The 26038-nt window shown below is 43.4% G+C and overlaps 1 protein-coding gene across 1 annotated transcript in view; it reads left to right on the top strand.

Annotated features, from left to right (window-relative positions):
* LOC137527366 (tetratricopeptide repeat protein 16-like) overlaps nucleotides 1-25837 on the top strand; it is a 40580-nt gene extending 14743 nt beyond the window's left edge. Inside the window, exon 3 of the mRNA XM_068247878.1 lies at nucleotides 25032-25837. Coding sequence (XP_068103979.1) covers nucleotides 25032-25035 — 4 coding nt within the window. The 3' untranslated portion in view covers nucleotides 25036-25837. The remainder of the gene's footprint in view (nucleotides 1-25031) is intronic.
* The last annotated feature ends 201 nt before the right edge of the window (nucleotides 25838-26038 follow it).

The raw sequence follows: 26038 nt of genomic DNA, 5'->3' as shown, positions 1-26038 counted from the left end.
GAAAGAATTTGCGATAATTCAGGTTGGAGTGAGCTTGAGATGTCTCCCAGAGCACCACTGCTGCTGAATATATGCAAATTAACCATTGTACCCTTAGAAGCTAAACACACCTCCAGAACCGCTGGATTGCAATGATGTGTCAGCTTGTTAAATTGTACAGAGCCATAATAATCCAACATGCATACAGACTGTTTCGGATTGTTTGATCCTCATCAGTGCATGGCATGGATTAATTTGGCTCTATGGAGTAGGGCTTGTAAACCGAGAGGTACAGACTAACCAGCAAGCTCATGGTGACCCAGAACTCATTGGAGTGTGTAAGGGACTACAATGGTCCTAAAAGCCCCCTTACTAAGATGTTAAGAAAAACAAAAATTTGCTTTCCTAAAACAGAAAGAATTTGCGATAATTCAGGTTGGAGTGAGCTCGAGATGTCTCCCAGAGCACCACTGCTGAATATATGCAAATTAACCATTGTACCCTTAGAAGCTAAACACACCTCCAGAACCGCTGGATTGCAATGATGTGTCAGCTTGTTAAATTGTACAGAGCCATAATAATCCAACATGCATACAGACTGTTTCGGATTGTTTGATCCTCATCAGTGCATGGCATGGATTAATTTGGCTCTATGGAGTAGGGCTTGTAAACCGAGAGGTACAGACTAACCAGCAAGCTCATGGTGACCCAGAACTCATTGGAGTGTGGAAGGGACTACAATGGTCCTAAAAGCCCCCTTACTAAGATGTTAAGAAAAACAAAAATTTGCTTTCCTAAAACAGAAAGAATTTGCGATAATTCAGGTTGGAGTGAGCTCGAGATGTCTCCCAGAGCACCACTGCTGAATATATGCAAATTAACCATTGTACCCTTAGAAGCTAAACACACCTCCAGAACCGCTGGATTGCAATGATGTGTCAGCTTGTTAAATTGTACAGAGCCATAATAATCCAACATGCATACAGACTGTTTCGGATTGTTTGATCCTCATCAGTGCATGGCATGGATTAATTTGGCTCTATGGAGTAGGGCTTGTAAACCGAGAGGTACAGACTAACCAGCAAGCTCATGGTGACCCAGAACTCATTGGAGTGTGTAAGGGACTACAAAGGATCAGGAGACACACTCCAATGAGTTCTGGGTCACCATGAGCTTGCTGGTTAGTCTGTACCTCTCGGTTTACAAGCCCTACTCCATAGAGCCAAATTAATCCATGCCATGCACTGATGAGGATCAAACAATCCAAAACAGTCTGTATGCATGTTGGATTATTATGGCTCTGTACAATTTAACAAGCTGACACATCATTGCAATCCAGCGGTTCTGGAGGTGTGTTTAGCTTCTAAGGGTACAATGGTTAATTTGCATATATTCAGCAGTGGTGCTCTGGGAGACATCTCGAGCTCACTCCAACCTGAATTATCGCAAATTCTTTCTGTTTTAGGAAAGCAAATTTTTGTTTTTCTTAACATCTTAGTAAGGGGGCTTTTAGGACCATTGTAGTCCCTTACACACTCCAATGAGTTCTGGGTCACCATGAGCTTGCTGGTTAGTCTGTACCTCTCGGTTTACAAGCCCTACTCCATAGAGCCAAATTAATCCATGCCATGCACTGATGAGGATCAAACAATCCGAAACAGTCTGTATGCATGTTGGATTATTATGGCTCTGTACAATTTAACAAGCTGACACATCATTGCAATCCAGCGGTTCTGGAGGTGTGTTTAGCTTCTAAGGGTACAATGGTTAATTTGCATATATTCAGCAGTGGTGCTCTGGGAGACATCTCGAGCTCACTCCAACCTGAATTATCGCAAATTCTTTCTGTTTTAGGAAAGCAAATTTTTGTTTTTCTTAACATCTTAGTAAGGGGGCTTTTAGGACCATTGTAGTCCCTTACACACTCCAATGAGTTCTGGGTCACCATGAGCTTGCTGGTTAGTCTGTACCTCTGGATGACTTCAGTATAAAGGTTTGCTTCCTGCAAGCGTGCTCCGCCCATCATAGTTTCAGTCAGTCTAGGCTGTTACTGGGTCTCTGAACACTGTGAAATTTAGTTCCTTGTATTGTTACTTTCTAGTTCAGTTTCTTGTGGAGTTACGTTATATATTTCCCAAGGGGACATATATACGTACTCCTTCTAGTATAGAGTTGTAGTATTGTATTTCCTAGCTTATTATTATTATTATTATTTATTGTATTTATAAAGCGCCAACATATTACGCAGCGCTGGACAATAAATATATACAATGCTACAAGGATGACATACATAGGGTTATACACATAGAACAAAGTTATACATGCAAATTGTACAAAATACATGATCATGCAATATGGGCTGGTTAGGTAGGCCCAGTAATACATGTACAGGCTGTCATAGGACAGGAGCACATGATCCTGTAGATTACACTAGGGAGTGGAGGACCCTGCCAGAGGCTTACAATCTAAAGGGAGGGGTGGAAACACTAGGTGGGGCTGTTAAATATTCCTTAGAGAGGTACTGTGTGGTAGGAGGTGGGTAGGCTATCATAAAGAGGTGGGTTTTGAGGGCTTGCTTGAATGTGTTGAAAGAGGGAGAAAGTCTGATGAGTGGTGGAAAGGCATTCCAGAGGGTGGGGGCAGCTCTTGAGAAATCCTGCAGGCGGGCATGGGAGTGTGAAATGCGTGGGGTGGTAAGGCGAAGGTCGTTGGAGGAACGGAGGCAGCGACCTGGTGTATACCTGTGAACAAGCTCCGAGATGTAGGTAGGGCAGGTTTTGTGCACAGATTTATACGCCAGGCATAGAATCTTAAAACTTATCCTGAAACGGATAGGGAGTCAGTGCAGGGATTCACAAAGGGGAGATGTGGATGCAGAGCGGTGCGAAGAATGGATGAGTCTTGCAGCCGCGTTCATCACTGATTGAAGGTGGGCAGTGCGTTTCAGGGGGAGGCCAGAAAGGAGGGAGTTACAGTAATCAAGGCGGGAGATGATGAGGGCATGGATGAGCAGTTTGGTCGTGTCCGGTGTTAAGAAGGGGCGGATCTTGGAGATATTACGGAGGTGGAAATTGCAGGCTCTGGTGATGTTTTGGATGTGTGGGATGAAGGAGAGGTCAGAGTCCAAGGTGACACCCAGACAGCGGGCCTGGGAGGTAGGGAGAATGGTTGTGTTGTCGATTGTGAGGTGGAAATCTGGGAGGGGTGCAGCAGCATGGGGTGGAAAGATCAGGAGCTCAGTTTTGTCTAGGTTAAGCTTTAGGAACCTAGCTGACATCCAGGAGGAGATTGCTGAGAGACACGAGGAGACCTTGTTTATGGTGGTAGATGAGAGATCGGGGGTATGGAGGTAAATCTGAGTGTCATCTGCATAAAGGTGGTAATTGAAGCCCAGGGAGGAGATAAGCTTGCCAATTGAGGAAGTGTATATGGAGAAAAGAAGGGGGCCTAGAACAGAGCTTAGTTGCTGTATTGCTTCAGATCTAGCTAGTCTTCCTGATTTATGTTATATATTGGTTTATCGCCAATATATACATATTCTAGTCAGCGTTGGTTATTTTGCTAGGCTTGCGTCATATATTGGTTCTTTGCCAATATATACGCATACTAGCGCGTTTGTTATTTTCCATATTGCGTTCGCGGATTATTATATCACATTGATAGCTGTAATTGTAAATTCTTTGTGATACTATTGTGTGAATTATCTGTGCTCTTGTACTCTGCTTTGTGGGTTGCGCGAATCTCCTGCGAAGGAGCGGCGAATCCTTCCAGTCCTGTTCTTGCGAAGTAGGCCATCGCTACGGTCGCGATTGGCTGCTTCATTCCAGTCTGTTCTGTCTGTGGATGCTTGCTGTCACTGTGGCAGTGACTAGTTTAGCAAGCATTCATTCTGTCTAGTCTTGTAGGTTGCACAATCTCCCGCGAAGGAGTAGCGAACCTTTCCAGTCCTGTCCTTGTGAGGTAGCCATTGCTGCAGCTGCTATTCTGTCTTATATCTGTCTGTATGTTTGCTATCGCAAAAGTAGCGCAACATTGCACTGCACTGCCATTGCGTATTTTATGGAAGCCCAGAGCTGCAGTTGCTCTGGGCAGCCTGTGTGGCCTCTTCCATTATCCTGCTCTTAGCCTATTTGCTTTGGGTGGTCAGAAAGTATGCCCCCCCAGCATTACATTATGATGGGCCAAATACAAAATCAAAGGGAGGAGGCTTCTGACACCGTGTATTATGGCTCCCTGTCTTTTAGAAAATTTGAAAAGCTTGGCCCTGAAATTGCAGACAAATTTATACCAGAACTGGTTAGATCTGTGGCAAATCCAGATTTTCGAAATTCTGCAATTTCTACCTGGGCTGATCAGATCGTTTGCACTCTTTTTAATGGCAAACTTTTTGATTGGGCTGTTGATGTTCTGGATCACACTCATTTGAGACAAAAGCCTCTGGAATTCATAGCTTTTGTGATTCACAACTGGTTATGCATAAATTCATTGCCATTTCCTCTTAATGAACTCCTGACTAGTCAATCAAATGTTCCTTCAGCAGCAGTTAAAAGCAATCCGTATGCAGCAAAGTCTAAAGCCTTGCATAAGACTACGCGTCAGACAATGTCATTAGCTGATAATGAAATGCAATTGTCTTTCAGGGGAGTCAAATGGACCTATGAAACTACAGGCCCATACAGACGTCGGATTTTTCAGAACGACGGGTCGTTTGAACGTCCCGTCGTTCAGCCGTCCGCACGCCAATTCGGGCGTGTGTACAGACTGTCGTTCGCGTGATAAGACTGAGTCTCAGTCTTATCATGCGAACGACAGTCTGTACACACGCCCGATTTGGCGTGCGGACGACTGAACGACGGGACGTTCAAACGACCCGTCGTCCGGAAAAATCCGACGTCTGTATGTGCCTTACCAATGAACTGTCCTTGCTAGCCAGGGAGAATAAAGATTTTTGTTTAAAATAATTGTCTGAATATTCTTATGTGGAAATATTACAGAGCATAGAGCAGATCCAATTGTTTGTACAACAGGGAAAATTTACATCTTCTACAGTTCAACCCCTGTTACAAGTCCTGGAGATTCTTAAGAATAGAAAATACCCTAGTAATGAATCCATCCATGTTCCTGCCTCAGCTGATACCAGGGAAAGCACACTGTCAATTGGAGATGATTCCACTTCTCCTGTAAATGTTCCTGTAATTCCACCTACTAGGTTTGCTCCAGATGCACACCTTGCCTCCCTAACCCGTTACAACGGTGGCAATAAATCTTTTTTGGAATTTTTGCGGAACTGCAAAATTTTGAATTCATGTTCCTTTTTCAGATCAGCTACTGCAGTTCAGCAGAGCAGGTTTATTATCTTGTACCTGCTTGATAGCAAGATGAGAACTTGGGCTGAGGAGCTTGCTGACGAAGATGAGGTTTTTGATGATCCCCTGGAATTTGTTAAATTGATCGCAAAACGTTTTGCGAAAAAATACAAATTCCTACTGATTTGTTTTCTACATCCTGCAAATCATATGATCCAGCAGACACCAATAGAGGCACTACATCATTTCCTGAGTCTCAGCAGTCTAATGTTCTATTACCCAAAGTAAAAGCATATGTGAATCCTATGATAGACAGAATCGCCTGGTATATTAAAGGTGTGAAAAGATCTATGTATGTTCCTGACTCAGATCCGTATGAATGTTTTTTCCTGACACGAGTATGTGGGAACCTCCGTTTAAACAATGGGAGATCGGAAGTCTGGTTGATGAGTTGGACACTGATTGGAAATTGTTTTGAGATTATTATATCGTGAAGAGTGAAGTGTTCTTAAATGGTTGCATTGATTCTATTTGCTCTTTGATTGAAACTGGTGAATGGGAAGACTTGGTGAACCTTGATGTTTGGGAGTTGATTTTGTCTGAATTTCATACATTCCAACCAACTGATACCAGTAAAAGCACATTGTTGGCTGGCGATTGTTCCAGCTTTTCTGAGGTGCAGTGATCGAGCCTGGAGACCTTGAAGCCTTTGTCTCCGAAATTTCCAGCTTCCCAAAGGAGTACGATTTCAGATTCGCAGATTTTGCATTCTGATTCCCCTGACTCAGCACTGTTGGCTGAGTTTTGGGGTGACACAGAGCTTCTGTTATGTGAACCTGATGCTGAAAAATCCTTGCCTTGTCCAGAGTGTTTTTGTGAATTCTCCCTGTGTCATGGATAGCTTAATGATGATTCCCAGCGAAACTGAAGTTTCTGGGTCTTTGCATTCATCAGTGAATGTTCCAGTAAATTCGCCCTGTACCATGAATTGTGCAGTAGACCTCTCCAATGAACCTCAGGTCACAGAATTATTATGCTGTTCAACAGGTGCTTCCATGGTTCTGCCCTGCAATATGGACGGTTCAGTGATCCCGTCCAGTGAAGCTGAGGTTGCAGAGTCTTATGCTTCACCCGGTACTTTGGATACTTCAAACCCTCTAGCAGAGGACTCAGAGGCACTGCTTACCTCAGTGGGTGTTGCAGTAATTTTCACCTGTTTAGCGGCTGTCTTAGAACTACAGTCCACTCTAAATAAACTTGATGAATCTTTGTCCAGTGGAGCATTGTCCTCGTCAGGGGGTATTTTGGATACATTGCCCTGTACACAGTCTGATATTACTGAGGTTGTGGAGTCTCTGTCCAATGTTGTAACAACCGGGGAACTCCAGCCCTGTCCTATGAATGTTTCAGAAGTCTTGCCCTGTAACATGGATAATTCTGATTCTCTGGTAAAAATAAAGGTTTTAGAATTTCAGTCCAGTATGAGTGTTCCTGAAACCCTGCCTTGTATCTCAGAAAATTCTGGTTCTCTGGCCAGTGTGGCAGAGGTTCCAGAGTTCTCTTTCTGTCCAGTGAGTTCCCCAGTTTTGCCTAGTTCAGTGGGAGTTGCTGCAATGCTGACTTGTTTTGCAGCTCTTTTGGAGCTCCATTCCAGTGTACTAGAGGAGTCTCTGTCCAGTCCAGAGGAGGTTGTAAAACCCCTATCTAGTAAAGTGCATACATCAAGATTTGTCCTGTCCTGTAAATGCCCCTGAACATGATTTGTTAATAACCTTGCTAGGATCAGTGACATCTAAGTCTGATCCTGCATCCTGTAGTGAGAGTCCAGTAGCTGGGAAGCCTAGTCGTGGTTATTTTCTGCCCAGTTCTGATTTCGGTCCTATCATGACTGACTCTGAGGTTCGCAGTTCCTTAACATGCCCAGACGTTTCTCTTGTACCAGTGTGCCCAGATGTGCTCGGTGTGCCAGAATGCCCAAGTGTGTCTAGTGTGCCAGCATACTCAGATGCTTCCTTAGTGGAGACATGTTCTGATATTGCCAACCTGCCTGCATGCCCAGAAATGGTTCCTGAAAGTCCTGATCTTGATGTTGGTCTTTGTAACCCAGACTCTGGAATTGCCCTAGGTTCCATAGGGGTTCTTGATAGTTCTCCATGTGAACCTAAGGGACATTATAACCTCTTGAGATCTCTAGGGAACTTCAAAGTGTTCTGGGAGATTTCTGAGGAAACTTGTCTTGGTGCCCTGGACTGGTTCAACAGTGGGCTCTGTGTCGGTAAGGACAGTTCCGGTGGGCATTGTAAAAGGTTTGGCATTCTTGGACAGTCCCTGGAGGGTGATTGGTATCGCTCAGTTTCGGGGGCTTTTTCCTGGAAATCACAGTTCTGATGGGTGTCACACTGGGGCTTGTAGTACTGATGGGCATTGTTCTGTAGGTTCTGGTTCTGATTGGTCCAGTCTTGGGGTGACTGATTCTGGAATTTGGTCTTGTCGGGCTGTCCCGACCTTCACGAATTATCACTTAGATCAGTTTGCTGTTTTTTCTGCATTTGATTTTGTGGTTTGGGTGGTCCAAGAGAATCATGTCAGTTCCTATAGGCGTCTGGAAACGCCTTTAAAGGAGGGGGGTACTGTCATGATCGCTTCTGCAGCATGTACTGCTGGCTGCAGAGGTACTGCAGCCAAGCAGTTCTGATTCCTTTTACATGCATTTGCTAGCATAGTTCTGCATGCATTGCTTGTGATAGTCTGTCAGCTAGGGAATGGTAATCAAGCCAGCCTGTTTGTGACTGATTACCATTCACCTGTGTGGAGATTTGCATCTCTGCTCTCGTTGGATGACTTCAGTATAAAGGTTTGCTTCCTGCAAGCGTGCTCCGCCCATCATAGTTTCAGTCAGTCTAGGCTGTTACTAGGTCTCTGAACACTGTGAAATTTAGTTCCTTGTATTGTTACTTTCTAGTTCAGTTTCTTGTGGAGTTACGTTATATATTTCCCAAGGGGACATATATACGTACTCCTTCTAGTATAGAGTTGTAGTATTGTATTGCCTAGCTTAGTTGCTGTATTGATTCAGATCTAGCTAGTCTTCCTGATTTATGTTATATATTGGTTTATCGCCAATATATACATATTCTAGTCAGCGTTGGTTATTTTGCTAGGCTTGCGTCATATATTGGTTCATTGCCAATATATACGCATACTAGCGTGTTTGTTATTTTCCATATTGCGTTCGCGGATTATTATATCACATTGATAGCTGTAATTGTAAATTCTTTGTGATACTATTGTGTGAATTATCTGTGCTCTTGTACTCTGCTTTGTTTGTTGCGCGAATCTCCTGCGAAGGAGCGGCAAATCCTTCCAGTCCTGTTCTTGCGAAGTAAGCCATCGCTACGGTCGCGATTGGCTGCTTCATTCCAGTCTGTCCTGTCTGTGGATGCTTGCTGTCACTGTGGCAGTGACTAGTTTAGCAAACATTCATTCTGTCTAGTCTTGTAGGTTGCACAATCTCCTGCGAAGGAGTAGCGAACCTTTCCAGTCCTGTCCTTGTGAGGTAGCCATTGCTGCAGCTGCTATTCTGTCTTATATCTGTCTGTATGTTTGCTATCGCAAAAGTAGCGCAACATTGCACTGCGCTGCCATTGCGTATTTTATGGAAGCCCAGAGCTGCAGTTGCTCTGGGCAGCCTGTGTGGCCTCTTCCATTATCCTGCTCTTAGCCTATTTGCTTTGGGTGGCCAGAAAGTATGACCCCCCCCCCCAGCATTACACTTTACAGTTTACCAGTAGTGCTTTCACCAACACCCTTTTGTTTATCGACTCTAAAGTCTGTTGGACCACTATTACAATTGTCTACAGCACATGTGGGGTAGTCAATGAGCTCCCCCCATCACTTGATCAAGCAAAATTTTCAAACCAGATAACCTCTTCATTCAGCCCCTGATGAGTCACGTGACCGAGTGACGAAACTAGGAAGGAGTCTCAGATGGCATCGCAGCAGGAGAGGAACATACTGTTGAGGGAGGGTTGAGGAAGCTGGGCTGTCACCAGGGCAGTCTGACCAGAAGACCATTCGGGGGGAGAGCCTGTTGGCAAAACTTTATGCCCTTATTGCCATGCAGAAAAGTGTAAGTGCAATTTTTGAACAGCTGTTTTTATTATATTGCACTATGAATTGTGTTATTATTGATGCTGAATAAAGAGGCTATCTGGTTTAACGATTCTGCTTGATCGAGTGATGAGGGGAGCCCATTCAATATCCCACAGGTGCTATAGACCATTGTAATAGTGGTCCAACAGACTCAGTGAGTCGATAAACAAAAAGGTGTTGGTGAAGGCACTACTGACAAATTGTTGAGCGCTGATTGATGGTTATGAATGTACATTTATTACATTGTTTCGGTACAGCAGAGTGTCCCTACATCAAGGAAATAACATACCTGTAAATGACTATGACATCACATCAGTATGCATAGCAAAATAAAAACAAATAGATATGATTGCTATGATTGCTATACCACCACCCTGGCTGTACTGCCAGTAAAATCACCATAATAAAAATGCCCGAGGTCAGTTGTCAAATGATAAGTACTACTATATATAATTAATACCACAGGCTGCCCAATACAATAAGCTACAAGTCACCAAGGGGTTGACGAACAAAACATCGGTAATACAGCCATGCACACATAGTGGTAGTAATATCTACCTCCTCACATTCACGTGTACAAGACTTCTCACGTGCCTCACCCCTCCTCTGGAATGCCCTTCCACAACACATCCGCCACTCTTCCACCTTCGAAATCTTTAAACGCTCCCTCAAAACCCACCTTTTCCGACAAGCATATTCTCTAGCTTAGGCCATGCACCCACTAAATAACCTAATTACGCACTGCCTGTACATATACTGTATACTTCCCCCACCTCTTGTTTCCACCCCATTCCTTTAGATTGTAAGCTCGCAAGGGCAGGGCTCTCACCCTTTTGTGTCATGGAATGTTATTAATTCAATTGCTTGCACACTGTTAGAAATTTATACATTTTAGTCATCATGTTAAATCAAGTTGTAATCAGCAGTGCTGTATCTTGTATCAGTGTTCATATTTCATGTATATCATTGTCTGTATCATTATGTATCCCTTGTTTGTTTTCTTACATTGTACAGCGCCACGGAATATGTTGGCGCTTTATAAATAAATAAATAATAATAATAATAATAATAATAATAAAATATCGTAACTAGCGATACTGCAGGCAGAAGTAAAGGTAATATTACCGTGTGCATGGCAGTATTACCAATGTTTTGTGCATCAACCCCCAAGTGTTTACAGCAAAGAAGAGAAACCAACCACAGCTAATTCGCCAGAGCAGAATATAGCATAAACCAGTAGGTCTTAGTGCATCCAGTGTGCTACCTGTCTTGCAGGATGTGTGCAAGGGGAATCCTCGGCAGGATAGCTGACACCGCCAGCCTGGACTATTTCATTCCTCTAACCACGTTGTTAGTCCCCGCCCACACCACGTGAACAGCCAGTTGGTATCCATGGACAGAGACACCCATTTTGGCAGAAGTTAATGAAACCACTTGAAATCAGAAGAAACTGAAGTTAAGAAACATAACTGTACTTTTCCTCTTGTTCCAACTCCTTCAATGCAAATTTGCCCCAAAATGAAAATACCAAATACACCTCTGTGCTGCACAAACTTTCAGTGAGCCAAAATCATGTCAATTCGCCGTGAAAGTTTGGGAATTTGGCCTGTCCATCCCTACTCACGAGCTACTAAAGTGGAAATATATCATCATCATGGCCAGGCAGTCAGCATTTTGTAAATGGGATAAAGGTGACTGCATCCACATTCCTCTACCTTCAGGCTCCTCGTACTAGTGAAAGGGTTAATGACCTCAGTGAGAAAACTATTCCCTGTGTCAGCACCAAACGGATAAAGGAAGCAAACAGACATTTTCTAGACTGAGCAGTGCACAACACGCAATCATTGCAGCCTTGTTTTCCATTGGTCCATCATGGAGTGCAGTGGCCCCTGGAGATTGTTCAAACCTCCTGAAGAGTGAGATAAAAATGGGTTTCTGTGTATAGCTAAGGTTGCAAAAAAAAAAAAAAAAAAACAATGGAGCAATATAAAATCCATCTGCACAGTGCTCTATACAGAATACACTCTGGCTGTACAATGAAAATATTTTTTTAAGTTTGAAAAAATATTAGAAGTGCCAAAGTTTCAGCATTGACTTGAAGAGGATTTGTATTGACCTAAAGCAATGTAGACCTGTAATTCTGAAAAAAAAGCAAAATTAAGATGCATATTTCTGTAGAGGGAAGTCTCTGTGTCCTCCAGAGGCTTCCCACATGCTCCTCAAGAAGACCACTGATCTAGTGCTGGAACCCTCTGGAAGTTCGTGGGAACACTCCTGTCCATAAAGGAGCATGGCCCCACTGCGCAGGTGCAGGACATCTTGCACCTATGCAGTAGCATGGAGTCGCTCCGGCTCAATGGAAAATGCCAAGCTCTGTGCTACTGTGAAGGTATGAGTAATCGTAGCAAATCGGATTCTTACAAATCTACCCCCTGTCAAAAAATCAAAAATACCTTCATGAGTTCTGCGACAGACAAGCAACTCTAATAGTGCAGAGCGGGGCTGCAGGGAAGGGAGTTAAGGTTGAGATGAATGTCTTGTACGGTTGTGATCAGGGGTGATTGTACCATGAAGCCACCTGAATTAAATGATTCAGGTGTCAAAATAAGGTGATGCTGCTGGCCCCAACTAAATGGCGCGCAGCACAAATATCAAATCCAGCCACGGGTCCTCTCCACTTCTGCACTGCAGCCTATCACTGTGCAGCCACATCTCTCTGTATATCTCCTAATGTCACATGACATGCATAGGAAGCCTACAGTGCTCTGCGAGGTGAAGAGGTCATCATTGTGGAAAAGCAGCTTGTTGTGCTGTGTGAGGAGTCTGACGAGGAGGGAGGAGGCAGCAGTGTTACATTTGACTTGCACAGCAGAAAGGAAGAGGTGGTATTGCTGTCCTGATTGAGTAGGAATGGACGGCTGAGGGTGAGCAGTTTGTTTGTCACAGACTCTCAGCCAGTGTGTTATTGTGTTGAGCTGCAGCATGTCATGTCATGTCTCGGGTTGTTACATATGCTCCCTTGCTGACTGAGAACATTAAATGAAGCAAGGTGTATTGTTGGATGCTGTGCGATCATTCAAAGTTGAGGGGGGGGATTAGTATCCTCACAAGTTTGCCTCAGGCAGCAAAATGTCTAGAACCAGCCCTAACAATGTCTCCCCCCTACAAAACTTTTAGGGGGCCCCCCTTCTTACATTCAGACCTCCAGTGCTCAGCAGGGAGAAGGGGCCTGGATTTTTTCCCTCCTCCTTCCCCACCAGGGCCCCTCTCCCATGCTCCCCTGGCTGTGTCCGTTCATCCCGACCCACAGATCTTGTGCAGCAGGAGTGACAGCCAGGGCTTACCTCTTCCACAGCCACTAGGTGCCCTCTGGTCTCTCTGAGTTTCTGTGCGCATTGGGTGACTTTACGTGACATGCAGAAGATTAAAGTGGATCTGAGATGAACTTTTACTCATTGCATAATTGTGTTCCTTTCCTATTTTTTATAGGGCATTCCTCAAGCCAAATACTTTTTTGTTTTTGTTTTAATACTCTAATTCCCTATAAACTAAACAAGCCACGCCCACAGGTTTTCAGAGAGCCAAGGCACTTTCAGACAGTAGCAAGGGCTCATGGGAGCTCAGTCTGGGCAGGAGGAGGGGGAGGTATTACTAGCCAGAGATTTCAGAGGCAGAGGGGAGGAGTAGGGGGGATGAGTTTTTTTTTGCTCAAGATGCAGATAAGCCTGCCTCTGTGTAATCGTATTGCAAAAAGGGTGTGTGCATCAAACACCAAGTGAACCCTTATATACCTGGCTTATATAAAGCTGTTTGCAGATAGATTTGCTGTGTAAACTATCTAAGCTTTAGATAAGATATATAGACAAGTTACTTGTTATAGTTAGTTTTTAATCTCGCATCCGCTTTAAAGAGAATCTGTACTCTAAAATTCTTACAATAAAAAGCATACCATTCTATTCATTATGTTCTCCTGGGCCCCTCTGTGCTGTTTCTGCCACTCCCAGCTGCAATCCTGGCTTGTAATTGCCATTTTTATGCATTGTTTACAAACAAAAGACATAGCAAGTGATAGGCTGAGAGTAGCTCAGTGTGTGAGTCATACAGAACTTGCAGGGGGCCTGGAGAGGGTGTGTATAGCTTCTATCCAATCACAAGCAGCACAGCACATTCCAGCCTGACTACCTGAGCCCGACAGACCCGACAGAGGAGAGAAGATTAGATCATATAACAGAGATAACACAGCCACTTTGCAACTAGGAAAGGCTGCAGTAAGACAGAGCACATTAGAACAGGTATAGGAACTTATAGGATAAAAGAAATAAGGCTCAAAATTTTGTTACAGAGTCTCTTTAAGAGGAATACAGAGACCAGAGGCCACCTAGTAGTTACAGCGGGAGTGAGTTGGAGAGACCCAACAGTGGAAAAGGTGCGCCCCGGCCATCACTACCACTGCGCTAATCTGTGGGTTTGGGTGAGAGCAAAATTCCAGAGGTTAAACTAAAACTCAGCATTAGTGGACATGGGCCACGCCGAAAGTGGTTAACTCACCTTGGTTGCTGCCTCTGAATGCAGTGTTACACGCTTCTCTGCATCCTCCTGATAATCTATCCATCACAGCCAGAAGAAGGAATTACCGGGGGGCGGAAGGAGGAAGTATCAGGAGGATGGCATAGAGTGCTGTGTTTAGAGGTAAAAACAAAGGTGAGTTAACCTCCTCTGGCACGTCCCACGTACACCAACACTCAGTTTTAGTTTGGCCTTAGGCAAGAAATCCATTAGCTGAAACTGTATTAATTAATCATCTGTCACCTAACGGCAGCAATGACTTTATTTCTTAGCACAGCTTCCATTTCCTGGGTCAATAAGGATTTGCATTTTGGGAGAATTTTCCCCTCCTTCCCTTTCCGATAACACAATGTTTTTTTGACCAGTTGAATGTCCAGCTCTTGCTACTGGGATTTTCTCATTTGTCACCCAGCGGTGAATTAGCAGTGCACACCTAGGACAAGTTAAACTTTTAAAGCACGTGTGCTATTTTAGTCGCACAGTTTTGACCTTCTAGCTTCTACCCCTTTCTTATCCAAGTGTGAATATTGCCAGGTCTGCACTGTGCATGCTGATACGACACTAGCATGATTTCATGGAGTCATCAGCTTAACAAATATGCTGCTGATTTGCATAAACACAATTATTTCTGCAAGACTTCTCAATAACGCTCCAAATACCAATAAACAGTGTTTTTTATTCCCTGCTCTATCTTCAGTGCAATTAGATTTAAGAGGTTATATGGAAATATGTCTAAAACAATTATTCATTTACAGACAGGAAATATTTCCTCTAAATGCGTTTGTCTTATCTCTCATGGGATGTGATCTACATGTTTAACATATTATAGAGAGCAGCCACAGGAGACAAGGGCACTGCATAGGGGACGGGAGGACGTCAATGCAAAAACTGCTGTGTCACACTTTCATTTCACAAATACAGTGTGTATCTATACAGTAGTAAAATAAAGAAACTGAACAAATAGCAATTTGAAGGAAAACCCCGGGATGTGCTATAAAAAGTATCATGCCCGATGTAATGTCAGCTATTAGAATTAAAGACATATCATTAACAGACATTGGTCCATACTTAAACAGGGACTTCCGACTGTGAGGGAATTCCATGATTGGCCTCTTATGTCATTTAAGAGAGCACCCTCCTTAAGGGATAAACTTGTACATAATCATTTAGGACCCACTAAAGTGAAAGTGACCAAGAGAAATGGCACGTTTCCTTGTATAGGGTGCCATTTGTGTAGCTATATCACAAAAGGGGAGGTTTTTACCCACCCCAGCCGAGGGACAAAATACAAAATCAGAGGCAATTTTACCTGCGAGTCTAGGTTTGTTATTTATTTGTTACATAGTTACATAGTTATTTTGGTTGAAAAAAGACATACGTCCATCGAGTTCAACCAGTATAAAGTACAACACCAGCCTGCTCCCTCACATATCCCTGTTGATCCAGAAGAAGGCGAAAAAACCCTTACAAGGCATGGTCCAATTAGCCCCTAAAGGGAAAAATTCCTTCCCAACTCCAGATGGCAATCAGATAAAATCCCTGGATCAACATCATTAGGCATTACCTAGTAATTGTAGCCATGGATGTCTTTCAACGCAAGGAAAGCATCTAAGCCCCCTTTAAATGCAGGTATAGAGTTTGCCATAACGACTTCCTGGGGCAATGCATTCCACATCTTAATCACTCTAACTGTAAAGAACCCTTTCCTAAATAAATGGCTAAAACGTTTTTCCTCCATGCGCAGTTCATGTCCTCTAGTCTTTTGAGAAGGCCTAGGGACAAAAAGCTCATCCGCCAAGCTATTATACTGCCCTCTGATGTATTTATACATGTTAATTAGATCCCCTCTAAGGCGTCTTTTCTCAAGACTAAATAAACCCAGTTTATCTAACCTTTCTTGATAAGTAAGACCTTCTATCCCACGTATCAATTTTGTTGCTCGTCTCTGCACCTGCTCTAAAACTGCAATATCTTTTTTGTAATGTGGTGCCCAGAACTGAATTCCATATTCCAGATGTGGCCTTACTAGAGAGTTAAACAGGGGCAATATTATGCTAGCATCTCGAGTTTTTATTTCCCTTTTAATGCATCCCAAAATTTTGTTAGCTTTAGCTGCAGCTGCTTGGCATTGAGTACGATTATTTAACTTGTTGTCAATGAGTACTCCTAAGTCCTTCTCCAAGTTTGATGTCCCCAACTGTATCCCATTTATTTTGTATGGTGCTAGTCCATTAGTACGTCCAAAATGCATGACTTTACATTTGTCAACGTTGAATTTCATCTGCCATGTATGTGCCCATATAGCCATCCTATCCAGATCCTGTTGCAATATGATACTATCTTCCTGAGAGTTGATGATTCTGCACAATTTTGTATCATCTGCAAAAATAGCAACATTGCTCACTACTGCATCTACTAGGTCATTAATAAATAAATTGAAGAGCACTGGACCCAGAACAGACCCCTGTGGGACCCCACTGCCAACAGTCTCCCATTTTGAGTACGATCCATTGACCACAACTCTTTGTTTTTGTCTATTAGCCAGTTCCCTATCCATGAACACAGACTCTTCCCCAGTCCTTGCATCCTCAACTTTTGCACCAGACTTTTGTGGGGAACAGTGTCGAAGGCCTTTGCAAAGTCCAAGTATATCACATCTACAGCATTCCCAATATCCATATTAGCATTCACTACCTCATAAAAGCTGAGCATGTTAGTCAAACAGGACCTGTGTTTAGTAAACCCATGTTGATGCTGAGGAATAAGATTATTTTCTACTATGAAGTCATGTATAGTATCTTTTAGTAACCCCTCAAATAGTTTGCATACAACTGATGTTAAGCTTACAGGTCTATAATTTCCTGGATCTGATTTTTTGCCCTTCTTAAATAATGGGAAAACGTGGGCTGTACGCCAATCCACTGGGACTCTGCCAGTTGCAAGAGAGTCACAAAAGATAAGATAAAGGGGTTTAGCTATAACTGAACTTAATTCCCTTAGGACCCGAGGATGCATGCCATCCGGGCCAGGTGCCTTGTCTATTTTTAATTTATTTAGTCTTGCCTTCACTTCTTCCTGCGTTAAGTATTTAATATTACAGTTAGAAGATTGAGACTCTTCTGCCTCTGTAGTTTGCAACAGTGCTGTTTCTTTTGTGTAAAATGTCCCTGCGGGCTGGGGTATGTGGAGAAAACTACCCAACCCCTTAGGGATATAATTTCCTCACAGAAGTCTAATATCAGAAATCAGAATCGGGAACTATCAGTTTCGGACCATTTTTGTGTAAAAGGGCACCGTCTCTGCCAGCTTAGGGTGCAGGTTATAGAGGGTATACCACTACTACGTAGAGGAGGTGACCGGCAGAAATTATTTGCACTTAGGGAAAACTATTGGATAAAGAAATTGGACACTTTAGAACCAAAAGGTCTGAATAGAGACTATGATTTATCTATGCTATTGTGATTTATGTGTTGTAACCTGCAATATTTTATGATTCCACCAGGGGGAGCCTTCTATATACTTATTGAAATTGAGGGACGCAGTGAGGTAATATATCTTCTGTTGTCCTGATTATTATTATTATTATTATATACATAGTGTGTAGTTGTATATTATTATACTAAACATTGTCCTTATCATGCACTCTAGGCTTAGGGTGTGATGGGCGTCGCGTGCATCCATTGATGTCTTTTTGTTTTCCTAGTAGGAGTACGTGGTCGCTTTAAACCACGCCTCCTGCTTTGGGACTCTGTGCGGACGCTGTAGGCCGCATACTGATTGGCTGTCCCCGCCACCGGCTTTGTATGACCTAGCGGCGGTGTTTTTTGCAGCTTCCGGGAGCGGACGCTGTCGGCCTCCTTGCAATTGGAGGTAAGTGAGCGGTCATGCCCCCTATGACAGCGCACAGTCTGGGAGCGGACGTTGTCGGCCTCCTTGTAATTGGAGGATGCGATAGGCGACATCACGCCCCCCATGGTAGCGCGATGATCGCGCATGGGGGTTTTCCGCCTACTGCCTTGGTTGCGGTGAGCGGATGTTGTCGGCACTTTTCCTATTGGCCTGTTCAGACCATGTGGCACTACAGCATACCTCTTTGTGGACGTTGTCGGTGGACTTTTGATTGGTTGCCTGTGGAGCCTTTAGCACCACGAGCTTTGGACTTATATAACACAGGTACGCACTGTAGGTATTCACTTTATGCCATATTTATATGTGTTTAGATCTGTGGGCATTAAGTACTGTTTACTTGTACACTGTGGTTGAGGTCCATATTGGGCGCTTGATGATTGGACAATTGGAATGTGGAGGCACACCTGATTCGTGGAAACACTTTCATACATATGCAGGTTAGATAATGAGATAGTTCTCTATGTGGTCCTCTTCTAGACTATAAGAACATAAGTTTTAACTGGTGTTAGTTAGTGTGGGTCCATTATGATTTGAGAAAAGACTATTGTGGTCCGAAACGCCTGTGCGTCATCTGTATGTGTACCCATACCTTTTAAGTGTGTTTTTATGGATTGAGCTATAAATAAAGAAATTTTGATGGTGCAGATCTTGAGATATCTGACTACAGACGCTCATTGCTCCAGAGTGGATCTCAGCACATCAGTACACACCATCGGTGCACTAAACAGTTCAGATTGTACAAACTTTTGTAAAGCACACGATAAGACACAGAGGTAAGAGGCCTCTGTCGTTCAGAATGTGGGAAAACTTTTCTTAATGGAAAGAGCCTTTAGAGACACCTAGGAAAACTCACACAGGTGAGAAGTTGTATTCATGCTCAGAGTGTGGGATACGTTTTACCCAGAATGGAAACATCAGACAAATGAAAATACACTCTGGGGAGGAGACTTTTTCATGTTCAGAGTGAATGAAACTTTTATAGACACCAAAAAACTCACACAGGTGACAGACCGTATTCATGTTCAGACTTTTGTAAAGCACATAATGACACATAGAGGTAAGTTCAGAATGTGGGAAAACGTTTCATGATTGAACATGAATAAGGTTTCTCACCGGTGTGAGTTTTTGTAGGTGTCACTGAAGGCTCTTTCTGAGGGCGGGAATGGTTTATTCAAAGTGGAAACCTTAATACACATGAGAATACACACTGGGTAGTGGCCTTTTTCATGTTTAGAGGGCGGGAACGTTTTCTATGACAGCGGAAACTTTCATAGACACCAACAGACTCACACCGGTGACAGACCATATTCATGTTCAAACTTTTGTAAAGCACATGATAAGACAAACAGGTAAGAGGCCTCTGTCATGTTCAGAATGTGGGAAAACATTTCATGATAGAAAGAGCCTTCAGAGACACAGAAAAAAACTCACACAGGTGAGAAACCATATTCATGTTCAGAGGGTGGGAAATGTTTTACTTAGAATGGAAACCTTAATAGACGCCTGAGAATACACACTGGAGAACGGCATTTTTCCTGTTCAGAGTATGGGAAAGATTGTTATGACAGAGAAATCATTCTTAAACACCAAGAGACTCACACAGGTGACAGACCGTATTCATGTTCAAACTTTTGTAAAGCACATGATAAGACACATGGGTAAAAGGCCTCTGTCGTTCAGAATGTGGGAAAACTTTTCATGATAGAAAGAGCCTTCAGAGACAGCTAAAAAAACCTCACAGAGGTGAGAAACCTTATTCATGTTCAAAGGGTGGGAAATGTTTAACTCAGAATGGAAACCTTAATAGACACATGAGAATACACACTGGGGTGCAGCCTTTTTCACGTTCAGTGTGCTGGAAAGTTTTCTATAACAGAGGAAACTTTCATAGACACCAAAAGACTCACACAGGTGACAGACTATGGGCCTGGTTCACAAAGCGGTGATAACTCAGTTATCACGCCTAAAAGACTTCAGGCGTGATAACTTTTGCACCGCTGAGTTAGCACTGCTTTGTGCTCTTTATCGCACGCAAAGTCCTGCACGCAAAGTTTTGCGCGCGCAATCGCGTAATTCCGCGCGCAGCGCCCATAGGGTTTAATGGGCGCATCGCGCGCACTGCAAAACTTTGCGCGCGGGAATTTCGCGCGAGTTTCATTTTATCACGCCTAAACTGAGTTTAGGCGTGATAAAGGGCTTTTCACAGGCGTGCAAACACTTTGCACCGCTTTGTGAATCAGGCCCTATATGAATGTTCAAACTTTTGTAATGTACATGATAAGAGAAACAGGTAAGAGGCCTCTGTCATATTTGGAATGCGGGAAAACTTTACATGATAGAAAGAGCATTCAGAGACACCTAAAAACTCATATAGGTAAGAAGCCCTATTCATGTTTAGAGGATGGGAAATGTTTTACTGAGAAAGGAAACCTTAATAGACACGTGAGAATACACACTGGGGAGCGGCATTTTTCAGGTTCTGAATGTGGGAAAGATTTCTACAATGGATGAAACTTTCATAGACACAGAGTGTGGAAAATTATTCTATGACAAATTCAACTTTCATAGACACCAAAAGACTCAAACAGGTGACAGATTGTAATTCATGTTCAAACTTTTGTAAAGCACCTAATTACATAGTTATTTGGGTTGAAAAAAAAACATACGTCTATCAAGTTCAACCAGAAAACAAAGTACAACACCAGCCTGCTCCCTCACATATCCCTGTTGATCCAGAGGTAGGTGAAAAACCCTTACAAGGCATGGTCCAATTAGCCCTAACCTGGAAAAAAATTCCTTCCCGACTCCAGATGGCAATCAGATAAAATCCCTGGATCAACACCACTGGGCATTACCTAGTAATTATAGCCATGGATGTTTTTCAGTGCAAGAAAAGCATCTAAGACCCCTTTAAATGCAGATTTAGAATTTGCCATAACTACTTCCTGTGGCAATGCGTTCCACATCTTAATCACTCTTACTGTAAAGAACCCTTTCCTAAGTAAATAGCTAAAACGTTTTGCCTCCATGTGCAGATTTGTAAAGGCCTAGGGCCAAAAAGCTCATACGCATCCACATGATAAGTCACACAGGTAAGAGGCCTCTGTCATGTTCAGAATGTGGGAAAACTTTACATGATAGAAAGAGCCTTCAGAGATACCTAAAAACTCGCACAGGTGAGAAGCCTTATTCATGTTCAGAGTGTGGGAAATGATTTACTCAGAATGGAAACCTTCATGGACATATGAGAATACACACTAGGGAGCGGCCTTTTTAAAGTTCAGAGTGCGGGAACGATTTCTATGATAGAGGGAGATTTCATAGACACCAAAAAACTCACACAGGTGACAAACCGTATTCATGTTCCGACTTTTGTACAGCACATGACAAGACACATGGGTAAGAGGCCTCTGTCATGTTCAGAATGTGGGAAAACTTTTCATGATAGAAACAGTCTTCAGAGAAACCTAAAAACTCACACAGGTGTTCAGAGTGTGGGAAATGTTCAGAGTGTGGGAAATGTTTTACTCAGAATGGAAACGTTCATGGACCCTTGAGAATACACACTGGGGAGTGTCATTTTTCAAGTTCAGAGTGCGGGAAAGATTTATATGATAGAGGAAAGTTTCATAGACACCAAAAAGCTTACACAGGTGACAGACCGTACTCATGTTCAAACTTTTGTAAAGCACATGATAAGATACACAGATAAGATGCCTCTGTCATGTTCAGAATGTGGGAAAACTTTTCACGGTAGAAAGAGCCTTCAGAACACATCTAAAACTTACAGATGAGAAGCCTTGTTCATGTTCAGAGTGCGGGAAAGATTTCTATAGGAACGTTTCATAGACACTAAAAAGCTCACACAGGTGACAGACCGTATTCATGTTCAGACTTTTTTGTAACGCACATGATAGGACACAAATGTAAGAGGCCTCTGTCATGTTCAGAATGTGGGATATCTCAGATCATGCTCCTGTTTTTCCCCAATTGGCCTTCCCGGCTACTTAGAGCAAACAGTACCATGGAGATTGAACCCTCAGTTGCTCACAGATGACTCAGATTGGAGGGAGATCTCTGAGGCTTTGCACAATTATTTTAGAGAAAACACTACTGATGAGGTTTCTGGTCTAACTGTGCATCTATTTTTTTTTTTAAATTAATTAAAGAGATGGAGTTTTATTGACGTGTGCTCCTGGAGTTTCTACGTTCTTCTGCAATGTTCTAACGGTGTGGGAAGCCCACAAGCACAAACGTTTTCTTAACTGTGAATCTAAGATGGTGGTATATCTCCCTGAGTGCCCGTGTGGACTACAACATGTGGGGTTAAGATTATACAAGACAATAGTGCAATACAATAAGAATGGATAATAGTGCAATGCAGTGCAATATAATTTAAGGCCACTAGATGGCGGACATGAAACTGAATTATAAACTGATAAACCTAGACTGCTAACATGCCAAAAATGTCCGAAGGAAAATGGATAATAGTGCAATATGTGGCATCTCTGGAGGTGGAATAAATTCATGGAAGTATCTTGGTGTGGCCTACATAGCACTGTTGCTTTTTCGTAGCATATTGCATCTGGTAAAGAAGGATATACCTGTGGAACAGCTGCAGTGTGGTGACTGAAGGAAGAAACCAAAGGCTACCGTTTGGGGTGCCTCTTCTGAATAATTGCTAGGAATGCTGACATATCCAAGTTCTTGGCTTCTCTCCGATCACCCCAGACCTTGCTGAGGAATTGGATGAAGACATTTCTATTCCAGAGTTCCTCGCTGCAGTTAAAGGCCAAAAAAACTGATAAATGTCGAGGCCCAGATGACCAAACCTCGCAGTACTATAGGCTCTATGCTTCTGCTCTGGCTCCAGCCTTCCTTGAGTTATTTAATGGGATCCCTTCTGGCATCACTCCCTCTCAACAGTTGCTTGAGGCTCACATCACAGTGCTATCTAAAAGTGGCAAGGACCCAGGTCTTGGTCAGAGCTACTGGCCAATACCCTTGCTGAACCTAGATGTGAAAATATTAGAAAGAATATTGGTCACGCACCTGCAGGGGATGGTTGCTGACAAAGCGAATAAAGATCAAGTGGGATTTGTGATGGGGCGGGAGGCACGGGATAACACCACCAAGGTAATTGGTGTGCACTCAGATGCCGAGAAGGCCCTTGACAGGGTCACCTGGGATTACATGTCTGCCGTTTTTTATCCAATCTGGGACTGGGCATGACAATGAAGTCTTGAATAGGGCTGATATAGTCAAATCCATCTGGGAGAACACAAGTCAACAACACCTTGTCAGAGCCCATCTTACTGAAAAATGGTACACATCTTGCCCACGTCTCCACTCGTCTACATCCTGATGCTGGAGCCCTTCCTTAATTTTGTAAGGTCAGATGTGAATGTACAGGGGGGAAATAATTTGGCAACAATCTCCTGTTTTTTTTATCATTCAGTCCCTCCTATCCTTACCTAATATCATGCTCTGCTTCTGTTGGTGACATCCCTGTGAATGTAGTGCTTGGACTTCCTCTCTTCATTAGAGATGTGGCGAATGGTTCGCCGGGCGAACATCTCTTAGGGGTTTACTACTTCCGGGTCGCTCTGACCCGGAGTAGTACGCCTGCGATGCCCGGCGGAGCGCGTCCTGTTGCCGGGCACTCTCTGCGCATGAGCGTGACATCGTTCATGACAAAGTGCCCGGCAACAGGAGCGCGAACTAGGACGCGCTCCGCCGGGCAGTGCAAGCGTACTACTCCGGGTCAGAGCGACTCGGAAGTAGTAAACCCCCCAGGGATTCAGAGATGTTCGCCAGCTACTCTTCATTAACAGATATCCTAATGAACTTTGCTTTGAATCTTGTTTTTTTCTCTGCCTGCCAGCAGAGGGCTCACTCCTTCAGAACTTGTATTATGCTACAGACTGTTGGGAGGAGATCTGAAAGGTCACCTGATCTCTCAGCAAGGACAACAAGGATATAAACCAAGCCTGAGCACTAATCCAGTGCTAGTTCATCATACCAGTGTTCTGGCCTTCCTAATCTGGGTTATCGGCCCTTGTACTCTGTTCCTTTCTGCCTTGTATTTTGTTGCCTTCCTGTGTATGATCTACTGCTTTCTCCTAGACGAGTCTTTGCCAAGGTGACTACATTGTATGGTTTATGCCCTAGTTTATAACTAACCGTTTGCCGTATCTTGTATCCTGCAAATTACCTTGTGTATATATTTGTAAATATCTCTTGTATATAATAAGCAGGTTCAGTGGTCTGTGTGCACAGAATTGTGTGTGTGTGTGTGTGTATATATATGTGTGTGTGTGTGTGTGTGTGTGTGTGTGTGTGTGTGTGTGTGTGTGTGTGTGTGTGTGTGTGTGTGTGTGTGTGTGTGTGTGTGTGTGTGTGTGTGTGTGTGTGTGTGTGTGTGTGTGTTACGGCCAGAACCCGAAATCTGGTCACTTCGGGTTATGGCTGGTCAAAACTAGAAGTGGCTGTCTCACTGCGCCCAATGTCCAAAATGAATGGATTCCTGGTGGCTCCGTTCCTCTCCCTGGCTCTGGCTCCTCCCTCTCCTATTGGGTTCTGGCAGCTTGGAACACATGTGATGCACCCAGAGTCGTTCGTTGTGGTAGGGAAGCAGAGCGGGAACGCTGCAGACATTGCTTCTGCCAGCACCCGCTCTGCAGGAATAAATGGCACAAATCCCTGCTTTCTTTCCATGCCATTGTGTGTCCCTGCCAGATGATATATATTGGGATTACTACTAGAATGATGCAGGAATGTTATCAGGACCATTGTAGATCCTTGGGCAATCCTCAAGCTAAGGTGTGTCCCCAGGTGATGGAACCTATGAATCGGGTCCATATGGGTGACTCCACTAAACTTAGATTTTTTGGCCTGGAACAGGTGACTAGGGACAGGAGGAGTGGTGATTGGTTTAGAAAATTACAGTGCAGAGAAAGCTTCTGGATCTCTTTTTTCGATGCAGTGGGCCCTTTGGGCCTAAATGAAATAAATTATCTATCTGTATTTTTTTAGTCCATGATGTTGTTTATTGCTATTCTGTATGTGTCTTTATATATAGTTTTTTCTAATTGTATTCTCTCTTGCTATCTCCTGTAGTTGATATTCACTTGGTTCATTCAGAGGCGGGCAGACTCCAGAGTGCACTCACTCCCTGATGTCAGTTGTATCGGCGGGTGAGTTGGTTTCATGGTAGGGATAGTTTCTATAATTTTATTTGTTAAGCCCCTTTGTTTTCTTGGGTTTTTGAACAGTGCTTTAATGATTTGTGGCTGGCGTCCCGTTGCCGCAGCAACGGCCATCTCAGCCCTGATTGGACTGACTATTTTTGGTCCTCTCAGGCTATGATAGAGTGCAGTGGAATGGTCTAAAACTGTGGGCGGGGAAGCCCTAAAACCTGCTGCGCAATGTGCTTCACGTCATCCTATTCGGATGACGCTGCTGGCAACCTGGTTGGTCACCGTGTTTAGCAACTATTTCCTGTTTCCTGCTGGTGGAACGCAGATCCAGGAAGTGTGAGAATGGAGGGGATGGCGGTGTGCTTCAGGCGTCCCGTCTGCCCAAGTATTTACATCCATTATCAGTGAGTACACTATTTAAGGGATTGCTATTGGGGGGCTCAGTGTCCTGATGAAGCACTCCACTGAGTGAGTGCGAAACAGCTGCTGACCTACTGCATGCTGTACCCTCTCCATATGTTAGCTATCGTTCATTGCTTGGCAATTTTTTAAGTGTATGATTAAACTTCTGTCCATAACATATACACTGGGTTTCTCTGCATTACGCCTTATGCAGGGAGATCTAATTTTATATAGTTCGGATGCAAGTGTAGGATTATTATTTTGTATTCATTCCTGGATATTGTTGCATTTATTTATATTGCTGTGCAAGAGGTTAATGTACATTGCTGGTTTCATTTCTTTATTTATATTCCTTGCCTTTGTAAATAAACTCCCATTATTCATCTATTCCTGGCCTTGGTATTTCAGTTATTTCCTGAACAGTGACATTTCCATTTGGTTGCAGGTCTTGTGCTTTGCTCATGAAGTGCTCGTGAAGTGCAATGCACGATTCCTGTGCAACCCTTACACCTAATTTAATCTCAG

Source organism: Hyperolius riggenbachi, chromosome 8 (assembly GCF_040937935.1).
Source record: "Hyperolius riggenbachi isolate aHypRig1 chromosome 8, aHypRig1.pri, whole genome shotgun sequence".
Taxonomy (NCBI): Eukaryota; Metazoa; Chordata; class Amphibia; order Anura; family Hyperoliidae; genus Hyperolius; species Hyperolius riggenbachi.
Note: the sequence above shows the minus strand (reverse complement) of the source record. Positions and strands in the feature narration are given on the sequence as shown.